The sequence below is a fragment of the Dermacentor silvarum genome, chromosome 6, assembly GCF_013339745.2.
Source record: "Dermacentor silvarum isolate Dsil-2018 chromosome 6, BIME_Dsil_1.4, whole genome shotgun sequence".
In the NCBI taxonomy this organism is placed as follows: domain Eukaryota; kingdom Metazoa; phylum Arthropoda; class Arachnida; order Ixodida; family Ixodidae; genus Dermacentor; species Dermacentor silvarum.
In genome coordinates, this window is record NC_051159.1 from 102,639,729 (window position 1) to 102,651,631 (window position 11,903).

At 47.6% G+C, this 11,903-nt stretch overlaps 1 protein-coding gene across 1 annotated transcript; it reads left to right on the forward strand.

Annotated features, from left to right (window-relative positions):
• Positions 1-6,729: 6,729 nt before the first annotated feature.
• LOC119456806 (uncharacterized) lies at positions 6,730-11,861 on the forward strand. The gene is made up of 4 exons (XM_037718624.2): positions 6,730-7,210; positions 9,189-9,289; positions 9,375-9,528; positions 10,466-11,861. Exons 1-4 carry the CDS (start codon positions 6,967-6,969, stop codon positions 10,492-10,494), a joined length of 528 nt encoding a protein of 175 aa, XP_037574552.1. The 5' UTR covers positions 6,730-6,966; the 3' UTR covers positions 10,495-11,861.
• The last annotated feature ends 42 nt before the right edge of the window (positions 11,862-11,903 follow it).

Here is an 11,903-nt window from a genome sequence, read left to right on the forward strand (position 1 = left end):
GGTGATTGCATAACATCATATTATTATGTTTAACATTAACCTTATAAAAAGAGGCTCTGCAAAACCTTGCTCTCAACGTTAGGATGGATAGTTGGGCGTGTTGGTTAAGCATTATCTGAAGTGAAGGCGCGAAAACGAGGCGCCCTGTGTGTGTGTGCTCTCTCTTCGTCCGTCGTCGTTTTCGCGCCTTCACTTCAGATCTTGCTCTCAAGTATCGCATTATTTTCAAACTTCTTGTTTCTCATGGTGTAGGGTTACTTCTTATTTGATGGCAGAGTTTGTGTTTTTGTATTGTGCCTCATGCAATTATTGTGCCCCTTGACGATGTCGCGAGTGTTTTGAAAGAATATCTACGATTCAACAAAGGGTCGTTGGAATCTTAGGAGTTTATACGAACTAGACCTAAAAGGAAGTCCCATAAATCATGGAGGAATGAAAATGCAATCTTCCATGCCTGGAATTCAATAGAAATCAGCTTTTTCTATCGGAGCTTACATCCATGCCGTATTGGTGGAGAACAGTTCATTGTGAAACTAATAACTGCACAGACAGACATGTTTCTTTTGTGCTTGCCATGCCCAGTGAAGTGCGATCTTCCTTGCCAGGTGAAATAAGGGATGTGACGGCCAATTTCAGAAAAGAAGGGGGCAATTGTATCACACCAGTTCAAGCGTGTGTTTTCATTTCCATCAGCTAGAGCACGTGCACCGCGCCTTTTGTCTGGTTCTTTCTCCACGTGAGGGCAGCACGTGTCTCTTCGAAAGGCTTGACGCACGCGCATTTTACAGTGTAAGCTGTTATAGGCTCATTCCAATAGCCGTTTCGGTTCGCGATGATGCCGCCGCCGGTATACGGCGCCGTAACCGCTATCGCCGCAAATGCGAAAAAAGTACCCGATTCCCGCCGGGATCCAATTCGCGCCCGCTGCGTGGGAGCCAGATACTTTACCACTGAGCCACGCAAGCGCTTGCTATCGGGCAGCGGAAAAATGCCCTATAAGGCAAACGCGCAGGGGCAGACGACCCGAGCCTCCGCCCGTATGGTGGTGCCATCTAGGTAAGGCGCCTGCAAATGCAGCGTGCGCAGGCGCAGACGACAAGATGCGATTCAGACGAGGCGCGCAATCAACGCGATTCCGAGCTGCCGAGCCTCCGCCAGTATAGTGGCGCCATCTAGTTAAGGTGCCTGCAAATGCAGGGTGCCCGAGATGTAAGTTACAGTTGTAAGGCTTGATCGGGCTCAGCAGACTGCTGTGCAGAGAGCATTACAAGCGGCAGCTCGCCGTCGACGCTGGGCGGACAGTTCAGATCGTTCTCGTCAAAACGAGGCAAACAGTATGCTGCGAAGACCCTGTTGTGCGTGGTGCCCAAATTGGAGCTTCTCTTGAGCCGCTCGACCAGCTTACGCTGTGACTGAGCTGCGTGTGCCGCGCAGGCCTGTGACTTTTTTGTGACCGCGCGCGCGAGAGAGAGAGAGAGAGATCAAATTAAACATGTCATCACTGCAACACGGGCACCCAACGTTCAACACTGCTCTGGACCTTGCCGCGAGCTGGAAGAGGAGCGCGGGTGTCGCGCCTATACGGTGCACTCGAGTTGGTAGTAGGGAGCCGTCATCAGAGGGGGGCAAATTCCCTCATTTTATTGCGATAGCAATTATATGGACACCCCAAGCGCATTTCTGCCGTCGGCGACGCCGTTGCCGTGAGGTTCCGTATAAAGTCCAATGGCGCTAAAGTCGTCGCCGCGCGCCGTGTGCTGTGCATGCGAGTGAAAGCGTACGAGGGTGAGCCGGCAATCGCGGTTCAATAATGTAGCGCGCGCGAGGGAGGAAGTCAGGCCCGAAGCTCGCGGTCTATTGCGCGCAAGGCATGGGGGCGAGGCGACGGAGAGGGAGGGGAGGGGGTGCGTTGCTCCGTCGGCTGCTGCTCACTGCGCGCGCGCCTCAGTACAAAAAAGCTTTACCCGCCTTCCCTCACCCTCACGCTTAAAAGGCTACCATCCTACTCTTACATTCCGTTCTCTACATTTTCAAATAAACAATTTGCTTGACCCACGAGCTTAGTTTACAACACTGATTGTCTAGTGTCATTCTTATTTTCAAAGCATGCTAACCTGCTTTCCTTATAGGCGCTTCACCATAGGTCGGCAAAATAAATGCAGCTCACTCAGACTCAGAGATAACTTATTTTGCTTGGAGCTCTCTCGGACTCGCAGAAATTTTACGTAGCCGGGATCACTCGGGCACTCATCAGAACTATAATCATCCAGGATCACTCATACAAACTCACCAGATCTATACTCGGCTGGGCTCACTCGGACTGAGGCTCACGAAAATACTACTCAGCCGGGCTCAGTCGGACTCAAGAAAAATTCTCAGTCGGGCTTACTCGGACTTACTCAATTAGACCCAGAAAGGTCTTAGCCCACAAATCTCACGAACTCAGACTTTCTCTTGAATTGAACATATCAATTTGAAAAAAAAAAAAACCTTCATACCAGGCAGGGAATGCAGAGGCTACAGTCTAATAAAATTTAGAAAGTATGCACGAGAGTTGTTAATATACAAGAAATTTCCTTATCGTTTTTCACGATGTCTTGTAAGAACAAAAAAGAAAAGTCGCAGTTTCGCCCGAAAGGCGAAGCGTCGATTGCGATAGCAAATTAGTAGACAGCTAGACGAAGTAAAGATATTAGTTTCATCGGCCGTATAAGCTTGCAAATATTCGCTTACTAACTAAATTAACAAGCACGGAGTCACGCGTGCACTAGCAAATATGAACACATCTCACTCGATGACCGTGGAAACTCGCTGTCAAAACGCTAGAGCGAGGAAGCGCGGCGGCATCAACGTGGGAAATGACATTCGTGCTGCCCCTCGCTTCAACGCGAACTAAGCGTCGAAAGCACAGTGCACACGAAGCTACCAGCACTCGGCGCACTTTGGCCACGTTGCAAATCGCTTTCAAGATACGGCGGCCGCGCGGCCGCGCCGTATGCAGCGGCAGCCGGAGTAGAACGCGCGCCGCCTTATCCAAGTTTATATATCTTAAAGTCCCCCTTTAAAGAATCTGAAAGCTCATAATGTTTTAATCCACATTAATTTAGCAGCTACAGCTTCGAAATTCTATAAAGCAAACTTTGAGTTCATGTGCCTCTAGGTAAGAGTATGCCATATTATATAGCTTATACCCGTGGCTCCCAGCTAACGTTAGCCAAACAAAAACGCTTGCCAAAAAAAAAAAAGAACACGGATACAATCGTAGGACAGACGGTGGTTGGTATGGTATTCCACGACCACAAGTATGTTTGAAGTTTCCTTTACAGACAGCGTTGTTGTATCCACTGCTTGATATTACAGCGAAGCTGTTAATGTGGATAGATGTACTGAAAGCCGTTATTCCCTGTTTTCACGCTTTTTCTGAAAAAAACTAGGTCACTCATGAATTTAATATTTTGCGGAATTGTGGGAAATGTTATTCGGGAAATTGTAAAGTGTGGGGGGGTACTTAAAGCTAAATAAAAACGGCCAAAGCCTCCTTTTCGGCCTGTTTAAGCTAGGTGTTAAAAGAAATGGTTACTAAGTTTTTCGCTCCTCTGGAGGGACCGAAAACGGCAGCAATTTTATAAGATAAAGTGAAGGCTATGCTATGGATGAAGCGTACCAAAAGCTTGAAGTGTGTAAGTTAATTGCGTGTTTTGAAAATAATAACTGAACACTTGTTCCCTCGCAATTTTTGCGAGTTATACGCGGCGCGTACTTGGTTTTCTTGGTCTCCTCGGTGAACTCTGTGCGGCACTTTTTTCATATTTCGTTAAGATAGGACGCTTGTTGGTGGTGACGTACAATAAATGTTTAATCTGTGTAGGTTAATACAGCTTTTGTAGCAGATTGCCTAATGAAGCGTTACAGAGTATCATACCGCTGTTATCCGCTATGGTTTCCCATAGTTCTAAAAACAATGTCCATGACGCCGAGTTCGAACTTGGTGAAAATTGGGGCAATGCGAAGTGCAATGCGTGGCGTAGCTTTAACGTTTATGGCTTAATTATAGGCGTTGTTAATAATATCTGAACTCTCGTTTTTTTTCCATATTATTGTGGGTTATACGAGTTTCTATAGTTGTTTTCCCCGGCATCCTCAGTTACGTAAACCAGTCACTTTGGTTAAATTTAGGAAAAAGATCACGTTATGGGTTACAGGTAGACAAAGTTCAAAGTGTGTGAGTTTATTGTGGCGTTTGCAATAATTGAAGTATTAAAATGCTCCTGCGCGTTACAAGTGCGTTTCACGAGCGGCGCAAAATATAGCCCTCAGCCCTGGCATAATTAATAAATACAATCGAGATGAAACTTAGCATAAAAAGTCCCTCGAACGGCCAGTCGCGTGGCAATTTCTCGGGCTTTTCTAACGCTCGCAAAACATTTTTATGTAGCACGTATTGAGCAACAGAAAGCTGTTTTTCATGTTGCTCTACAATGCTCTCATTGACACTCTTTTATCTAATTATAATATTTGAGAAGTTGATTAATTAATTAAGACTGATTATGTTATTAGGCGGAATGCAAAAAAAAAAGAAAGCCGGCAGGTCCCACGCCCTGTGGGAATCGATGTTATGCGAAGCAGTGTGCGGGGAGCCTACCAAGTTAATGAAACGACCATGAGAGCACCAAAACATAGGTGGCTGTTTCATGGCCTATATGACACGCATCTCATGAGTCCTCAGGAGTCCCTTTAGCAACGCCTAAAAGACCTTAAGGCGAAAGCCTCAGTCATGCCTTTAACCATCAACCTTCAGCCTTTTTGCTTCACTTACTCGTAGTACCACATCCGAACCCATTTCTTTGGTTTTTTAGTGTTATTCTTTTATCGCGGAGTTATTGTCATTTTTGCTGAGTCATGGTCATGACTGTGACTTCCACCACCACCCTTAAGTGTTTCCTTCACTTAGTACCCGCGTCACAACTCATTTCAGTGGTTTTTGAGTGTTAATCCTTTTTCCCTGAGTCATTGACATTTTTGCTGACTCATGCTCATGACTACGTCTTCTACAATCATTGTTTAGTGTTTCTTTCACTTAGTGCCCACATCAGAACCCGTTCAGTGGTTTTTAAGTGTTAATCTTTTTTCGCTGAGTCATGGTCATGTCTGCTGAGTCATGTTCATAACTATGACTTCTACCACCATCCTTTAGTGTTTCCTTCTATTTGTACTCACGTCCGAACACATTTCAGGGGTTTTTGAGTGTTAATCTTTTTTCGCTGGGTTATTGTCCTTTCAGGCGGCTGTTTCATGACCTACATGACACGCATGTCATGATGTTCATGTCATGACCTATCATTTATGTTCGTCATACACTCTTGTCATACTACGCCAATTTTGGTACTTGCCAAGTTAACAAAACGACCACGAGAATACCAAGACGTAGGCGGCTGTTTCATGATCCACATGGCACGCATGTCATGACAGTCATGTCATGACCTATCAGTTATGTTCGTCATACACTCTTGTCATACTATGCGCCTATTTTGGTACGTACCTAGTTAACGAAACGACCATGAGAGCACCGAGACGTAGGCGGCTAGATAGATAGATAGATAGATAGATAGATAGATAGATAGATAGATAGATAGATAGATAGATAGATATGTTAGAGTGGCAAATGCTCGCCAAGAAATGCTTCGCATTTAATAATCCGAGTAACTCCAAGCGGCGGCAAACAACATTACCTTGCTTCTGCCCAGTTACGTGTCATTCGCATGTTTTATTGCGATAGCAATTATATGGACACTTCAAGTGGGTTTCTGCCGTCGGCGTCGCCGTCGCCGTGAGGTTCCGTATAAAGTCCAAGGGTGGTAACATTGTCGCCGCGCGCCGTATGTGCGAGTGAAAGCGCGCGGGGGACGCGCGCCTTTACGGAGAGCAAACGCACAGCGGAGAGAAAACGAAAGGCCGTGGGGGTATGGGAGGGAGGGAGGCCGGGGGGGGGGGGGGGGCGACGCTGTGGTACGGCACCAAATGCTTATCTTGCAACCGTCCGCAAGGGTAACTGGCGACGCAATCTCCCACGCGAAAGGAGCGAAGCGGGAAGGCAGCGCGGGAGAGAGAGAGGGGGGGCGGCTTCTTCTCTGCCAACAAATGCGTTCTTGTACTTCGCGCCTGTGCCGGCTGTCGGTGTTGTCGCGCGCACCGTATCTTGAAAGCGATATAGAAGAATAGAAGGCTCTGACCTTTGTATGCGCTGTGCGTACGCCGCTCAGTTTACGTTGAAGCGATAGACCGCACGAACCTTCGCTCGCTGCAGCGGCCGCGCTCCCCCATGACATGACGAGAACTTTATTTGAGTCCTGAGGAACTGAGATCTAGGCGAGCCGAAGGCTCCCCCAGATTAAGTCGGTGGCTCCGCCCACGATGGGACCGGGAGACCAAGTCCCGTCGCGATGTCGTGGGCCCTCTGGACAGCCTGGAGTTGAATTTGAAGATTGCTGCTCTTGAGGGATTCCTGCCATTTCGCTCCTCCACGCCCCCGTTTTGACAGTGGTTGTCTGCAGTCATCGAGTCTATTCATGTTTGCTTGTGCGCGCTGACACCACGCTTGTTAATTCAGTTAGTAAGCGAATGTGTCAAGTTTATGCAGCCGATAAAACTACTATCCCTACTCCTTATAGCTCTCTACTAATTTGCTATCGCAATTGATGCTTCGCCTTTCGGGTGAAACTGCGACATTTTTTTAAAGTTTGGCTAAAGTTACTTGGGTCACCCTGTATAATAGCGATAGCGCCCTATCCACAACAGATACAAAGCACGATAAGTCAAGAATGTCATGTCAGTACTCTTGTTTAAGTTGCAACAATCACCTTAATTCTTTTTTTCGCTCGTTCTTGAGGTGGCGAGTAAACACGCGTCCTTTCTCTGAGGAGCACGTGCCCGCCTCTTCACGGAGTTGCGAAGACGAAGACGCCGACGATGCGGTGCGCCGTTCTGCTGCAGCTGGCGGTAGCAGTCCTTCTGCTGCTGCTGCTTGGGCAGCCAGAGGCGGCCGCCGGGGCCCAGGGGCGCCGGGTCGTCCGCTACCGGTGCCAGTACCTTCGCACCCAAAACCGCACCAAGATTGTGTGCAGCCCAATCGAGGTGCACCAGCAGCAGCAGCCTGGCTCCTCCGCCTCCGCATCCATGCAGCCGGAAGCTTTCAACGGCCAGCGCGTTCAGAGTATGTCAATATCTTAGATTTTTGTAGCGTGACAAAAAGCGAGATGTAACTGCTATCCCCCTTGTAGGCGCCACGATTTGTGTACAAGTGTTACGCGCCACGGTTTCACCTAAGAATCGCAAGCGCTAATTAACGTATTCAGGCTTGTAACAACGTTAAGACACTTCTGACGTGGCCATGTGTGGCAAAGTTGGCTATCATTCGCGGAGTGTGCCGGAAGAAAGAGCGGCAAGATCGCATGGTTGCTGGCGCCGCCAGAATGTGGTCACGTGGGAGGTCTGCTCCTTTGATATCGGCGCCAGTGGTTTAACGTGATTAAAGCTGTGGGGTTTACCGTCCCGAAGATGCACAGCAGGCTACAAGGGACGACGTAGAGGAAGACGCCGGAATAATTTTGAGCACCCGCGGTGTTTTCAAACGTGCAGAGAAATCGCGGTTCGCGGGCTTTTCTTGCATTCCGCCCCCATGGGGATGTGGCCGCCGCGGCCTGAAATCCAACTCACGACCTTGAGTTCAGAAGCAAAATGTCATAGCCAATGAGGCACCGCAGCGAGCCCAGTGGAGATTCAAATCGTGATAGTTTCTGAAGTGCCTGCTGGTGTCTTTTGGCAGCAGCAGCGCACTCGAAACGGTTACTTTTGTTCCTAAGCATATCTGAGGGTTGGGGCAGGAGGTCCGGAATTATAGACTCGGTAAGACTGAGTATAAGATAGCAACTAAACTATTTCCACGTGTGTATTGCTGTTATCTCTAAGTATGTGGTAGATGTACTAACAGCGAAAAACAATAAAAAGAAGACGGGGGAGCAGCATGCACACGGCTTTGTGTTCCTGTGTTCCCCCTATCTATACGACCTTTGTATTGCGCTGTTAGTATATCCACGATGTATCACCAACGAACACAAAGACGTTATAATGATGGTGATGTACGAAATGTAACAAAAAAAAATTTGGAGGTCGCTTAAGCTTCGCTTTTAAGAGTGGAACGCGATAACATTCAAAGATCCCTGACTGCTTCTCACGCTTCCCGACAACTGCAGCGTAAGCAACTGTAATTACCGGGAAACACTGGCGGCGAACGCTATGCACGAAGGCGAGCTTTCTGGTAGGAACGCGGCCTTTTGCGTAGGGCGATCCCGGAGATATTGCACAGTCGCGCCAAAAAAATTGCATAATTTTCAGGTTTCCGTTTTTGTTTCGTACTTTTAATATTTCAGTCTGAGAAGATTTAACATAAAAGGCATGCGCTGTGGGTGTTTTGTTTCATGACATTTGTTTGTGGATCGTCATTCTCAAAATTCCGAGGAATAGCTTTGCCAAGAATGCAAGACAAGGTATGAAGCAGCATTAATGATAGAATGGTGTGGCAATATAACCCGCATATACCGCATGCCATTTAAGAAGGCGGGGCATATACATGTACCTAAATATATTCGGAGGGCCTGCGTGGTTGGGGATGATTTTCTCCGCTACTCGCTGACATCGCACGCCGACGCCGGTTGCCGGCGCCGGATTTTCTGCGACACGGGGCCCTTAACGCGTTAAAATGAATTTTCAGCAGGTGATCGAAAGGAGTGGCGTCTATGCCGGGCACCTGTGCCCGTTTGCCTCCTCTTTGGTTTTCAGTCTTGTCTAACTGGGCGCTCTTTGACTTTGTATAGGTTAGACACAAAGTCTCTAAGGGCCAAGCCCACGAAGGATGTGTGGGGTAAATTGCCACGCTCTCGCTTTTATAAGCAAATTGTTGCTATGCGACAAAGCAATAGCTGGCACAAGCGAAATAAAGTGGTAAGGTCCTTATTCACTTGCTCCATAAATTCGTTCGGCTACTGCTCTGGCGGACGCCGGTTTGAATCCGACCACAAGACGCGTTTCTTGTTGAAGAGATCCAGATAATGCCAGACAGAGAGCAGGTGGAAATTGGCCGTTAGAGGCAATGAAAGCTTTCGCGAACGTCACCGCGAGGCCGTTTCACACAGGGGGTCCCGTGTGCCGCAAGCTGCATCAGCTCGCGGAGCGGCTAGCGCCGTTCGAAGAAGGAGCCTGGAAGTACTGCGACCCCACCAGCTGCCTGCGAGAGGTGAGCTTTGTATATACGATTACGTCCTGCAATAGCATATCGCGCCGCGGCCGTGTACTGACGAGCCTTGTCGTCGCTGACGCAGAGCCCTCACTGCACGAACAGCGTACTGAGCACCGAGTGCAGCCAGTGCCTGGGCCGCTGTTGGATCATGTACGCCTTTCCGGGCGCACGCGTGGCTCCGAACGCCAAGGAATTCCCTTGCGATCCACTCGCATGCGGTGGAGACCAGGTTTTCTGTACGTATAGGCGCCGTCCCTGCGCGCACTTATGTACGTTTTCACTAACAAATCCGCGGAGATCTGCGCAAATTTCAGCATCTAAGCGCCATGAATTACTAAGTACTATGGGCTAAGGTATTCGCCGCTCACTGCGCTGCACCACAGTGTGGAGTGAAGAGTGGATGGCTGTTTGTCGAGGGATAAAGTAGGGGAGGGGGGTAAAGCGGCTTCGATGCCATCAGTTAGCGGACAGTATCAGCGCCGAATGCGATAAAGACAGCTCTTCGAGGAATGAAATATGGTTAGCAGTATCTTAAATAGAGCTAGTTGGTCATACGTATATAGCGAAAGCACACGACGGCGTTAGAGACTGGGACGAAACATGTACAACATGGGCAAATATGGTTAGGATGGTTGACGAATGGCAAAGTGACGCCGCTTTGAGATTACTTGATTCCGCGATTTTGGTGTGACCTAATAAAAGCAAGGCCGTATGTCTTGTGACCAATTAGGCTCGTGTGTCGTGAGTTCGGAAAAATATTGGCGACGTTTTGTTCAAAAATGTCAGCGTCAGGCACAAAACCTTTTATGGCGGTGCTGCTGGATTAGGGCTCTTTAGTTAGGTGCTGAAGGTAACGTTGATTTAACCGACAAAAAGCAAGCATGCTCTTGCAGGGAATCGAAAATAATTATAAACATTCTGGGCGTTCTGATTGCGTATGCATAAGGGTCGAAAACATAATTGCTTTTATTGCGCTCTGGATCGTGCCATTTTGCCAAGAAAAAAAAGCCTGCACGACAAGATAATGCTCGATTGTCGCGTAATTTCCAACTTATAAGCAAGTCATATATGTCCTGAATATATAACTTCGTCCTGCAGTGGGCCTAAATATAGGCTGATGATGATGATATGTACAGTGGCAATAGGTGAATGTGAGTCAATTTCACGGTGCAGGTGGCGGATACAAGTTTAAGGATGACTAGTTAGCCCGCTGTATCCCAGGATTGACAAAGGCAGCTGCATCGCTGCCTGTGAACCTCGGTAAATATCCTTGGCGAAGTCTGACATCCCTGCAGTCTCTTCTGGTGGACCGACTTTCACGCAGTGACGCGTCGGATTTGCCGGTGAACTGTGACAGCCGTCATGGCGAACTCATCCGTGTTCCGACCTGCGGCCGCTTAAATTTCTTCTGATATTTCGTTAATATACGCCCTTACTTAGTACAACTGGGTAAAGCGACAAAAGTTTATCATGTCGTGCTGTGGGGGAAGACAACCCGAGGTGCTTTTCATATAGCTGACGTCAAAAGGTATTGAACTTCGCTTTGCAATGGCCGTCTTTGACCTTTTTATAAGTAGGTTGTTCGCTAGTGGCTGCCTGTCTTCGCACATTAATGCGTGTATATTAATGAATTTTTTAAAATGTAGTACGCAGCTCATAGAATACGCTAATGACACCTGTTATAGCTTCAGAGACAACACAATTAAGAATACGATCGCGCTCACACCTGTCATTTTATGAGCATCGCAATGGATGGGTATTAAAAGCATCTCGACCACTACAGGCTTGCGCAAATCAGACCGTATATGCCACCCACACTTTCAGTGCTTAGCCAGTCTTATGACCAGTGCCCAGTGAAATGAACGCGAAGAAATGTCCGAATATCCTTCCATATTTTGATCCACCAATAGTCACCTCGATTCAAACAATTTAACTTCAATATCTTTCCTACTTTATTGAAAAATAAACGCGTCTAATATGGACCCATTAGGCTGGCAACTGATGCAGAATGGTTGCACTGCGTTGAGTTGCGCACCAGCTCACATTGAATCTGAAATGTGCTGAAAAGTCTTCCTTTAACTGATGTGCCATACCGTATGGCAGGCGCAATGTCCCGTCCAATTAAGTACCCGTATACTGCCTACACAGATGAGTGTTTTCTCTTGAACGTCCCTCTTCATTGCTTGAGATGCGCAGCACCTGCCAGTATTACACGAAAAGTGCCAGGTTACACTAGTACTGAGTACTTGCCGCCAACTTTAACTTTAGTGCAGACACGCCATTCTTCAGTCTCATTTTTCTGAATAGCAATGTTATTGCAGGTGCGGTTTATTCTCACTTTTTGTATTCTCACTATGTCAATTGGGCCCTCACAGGGGTAAAAATGTATGTACAAATTTTTATTGCATATCATCCAGTCTACTCCATCAACGTCTATCAATTTGTATATGAATCTTTGTACTTAGTTTTTGCAGAATTCCTCAGTCGACAATGTTTAGCACCAGCATATGTGTAAATGCCTCTACAAGCGAGTACTGTGGAGCGAGGAAGTATGAAAATACAGATATCTGGATAGGCAGGGCATGACCTTGATGCTGCCCTGCTCAGTTTG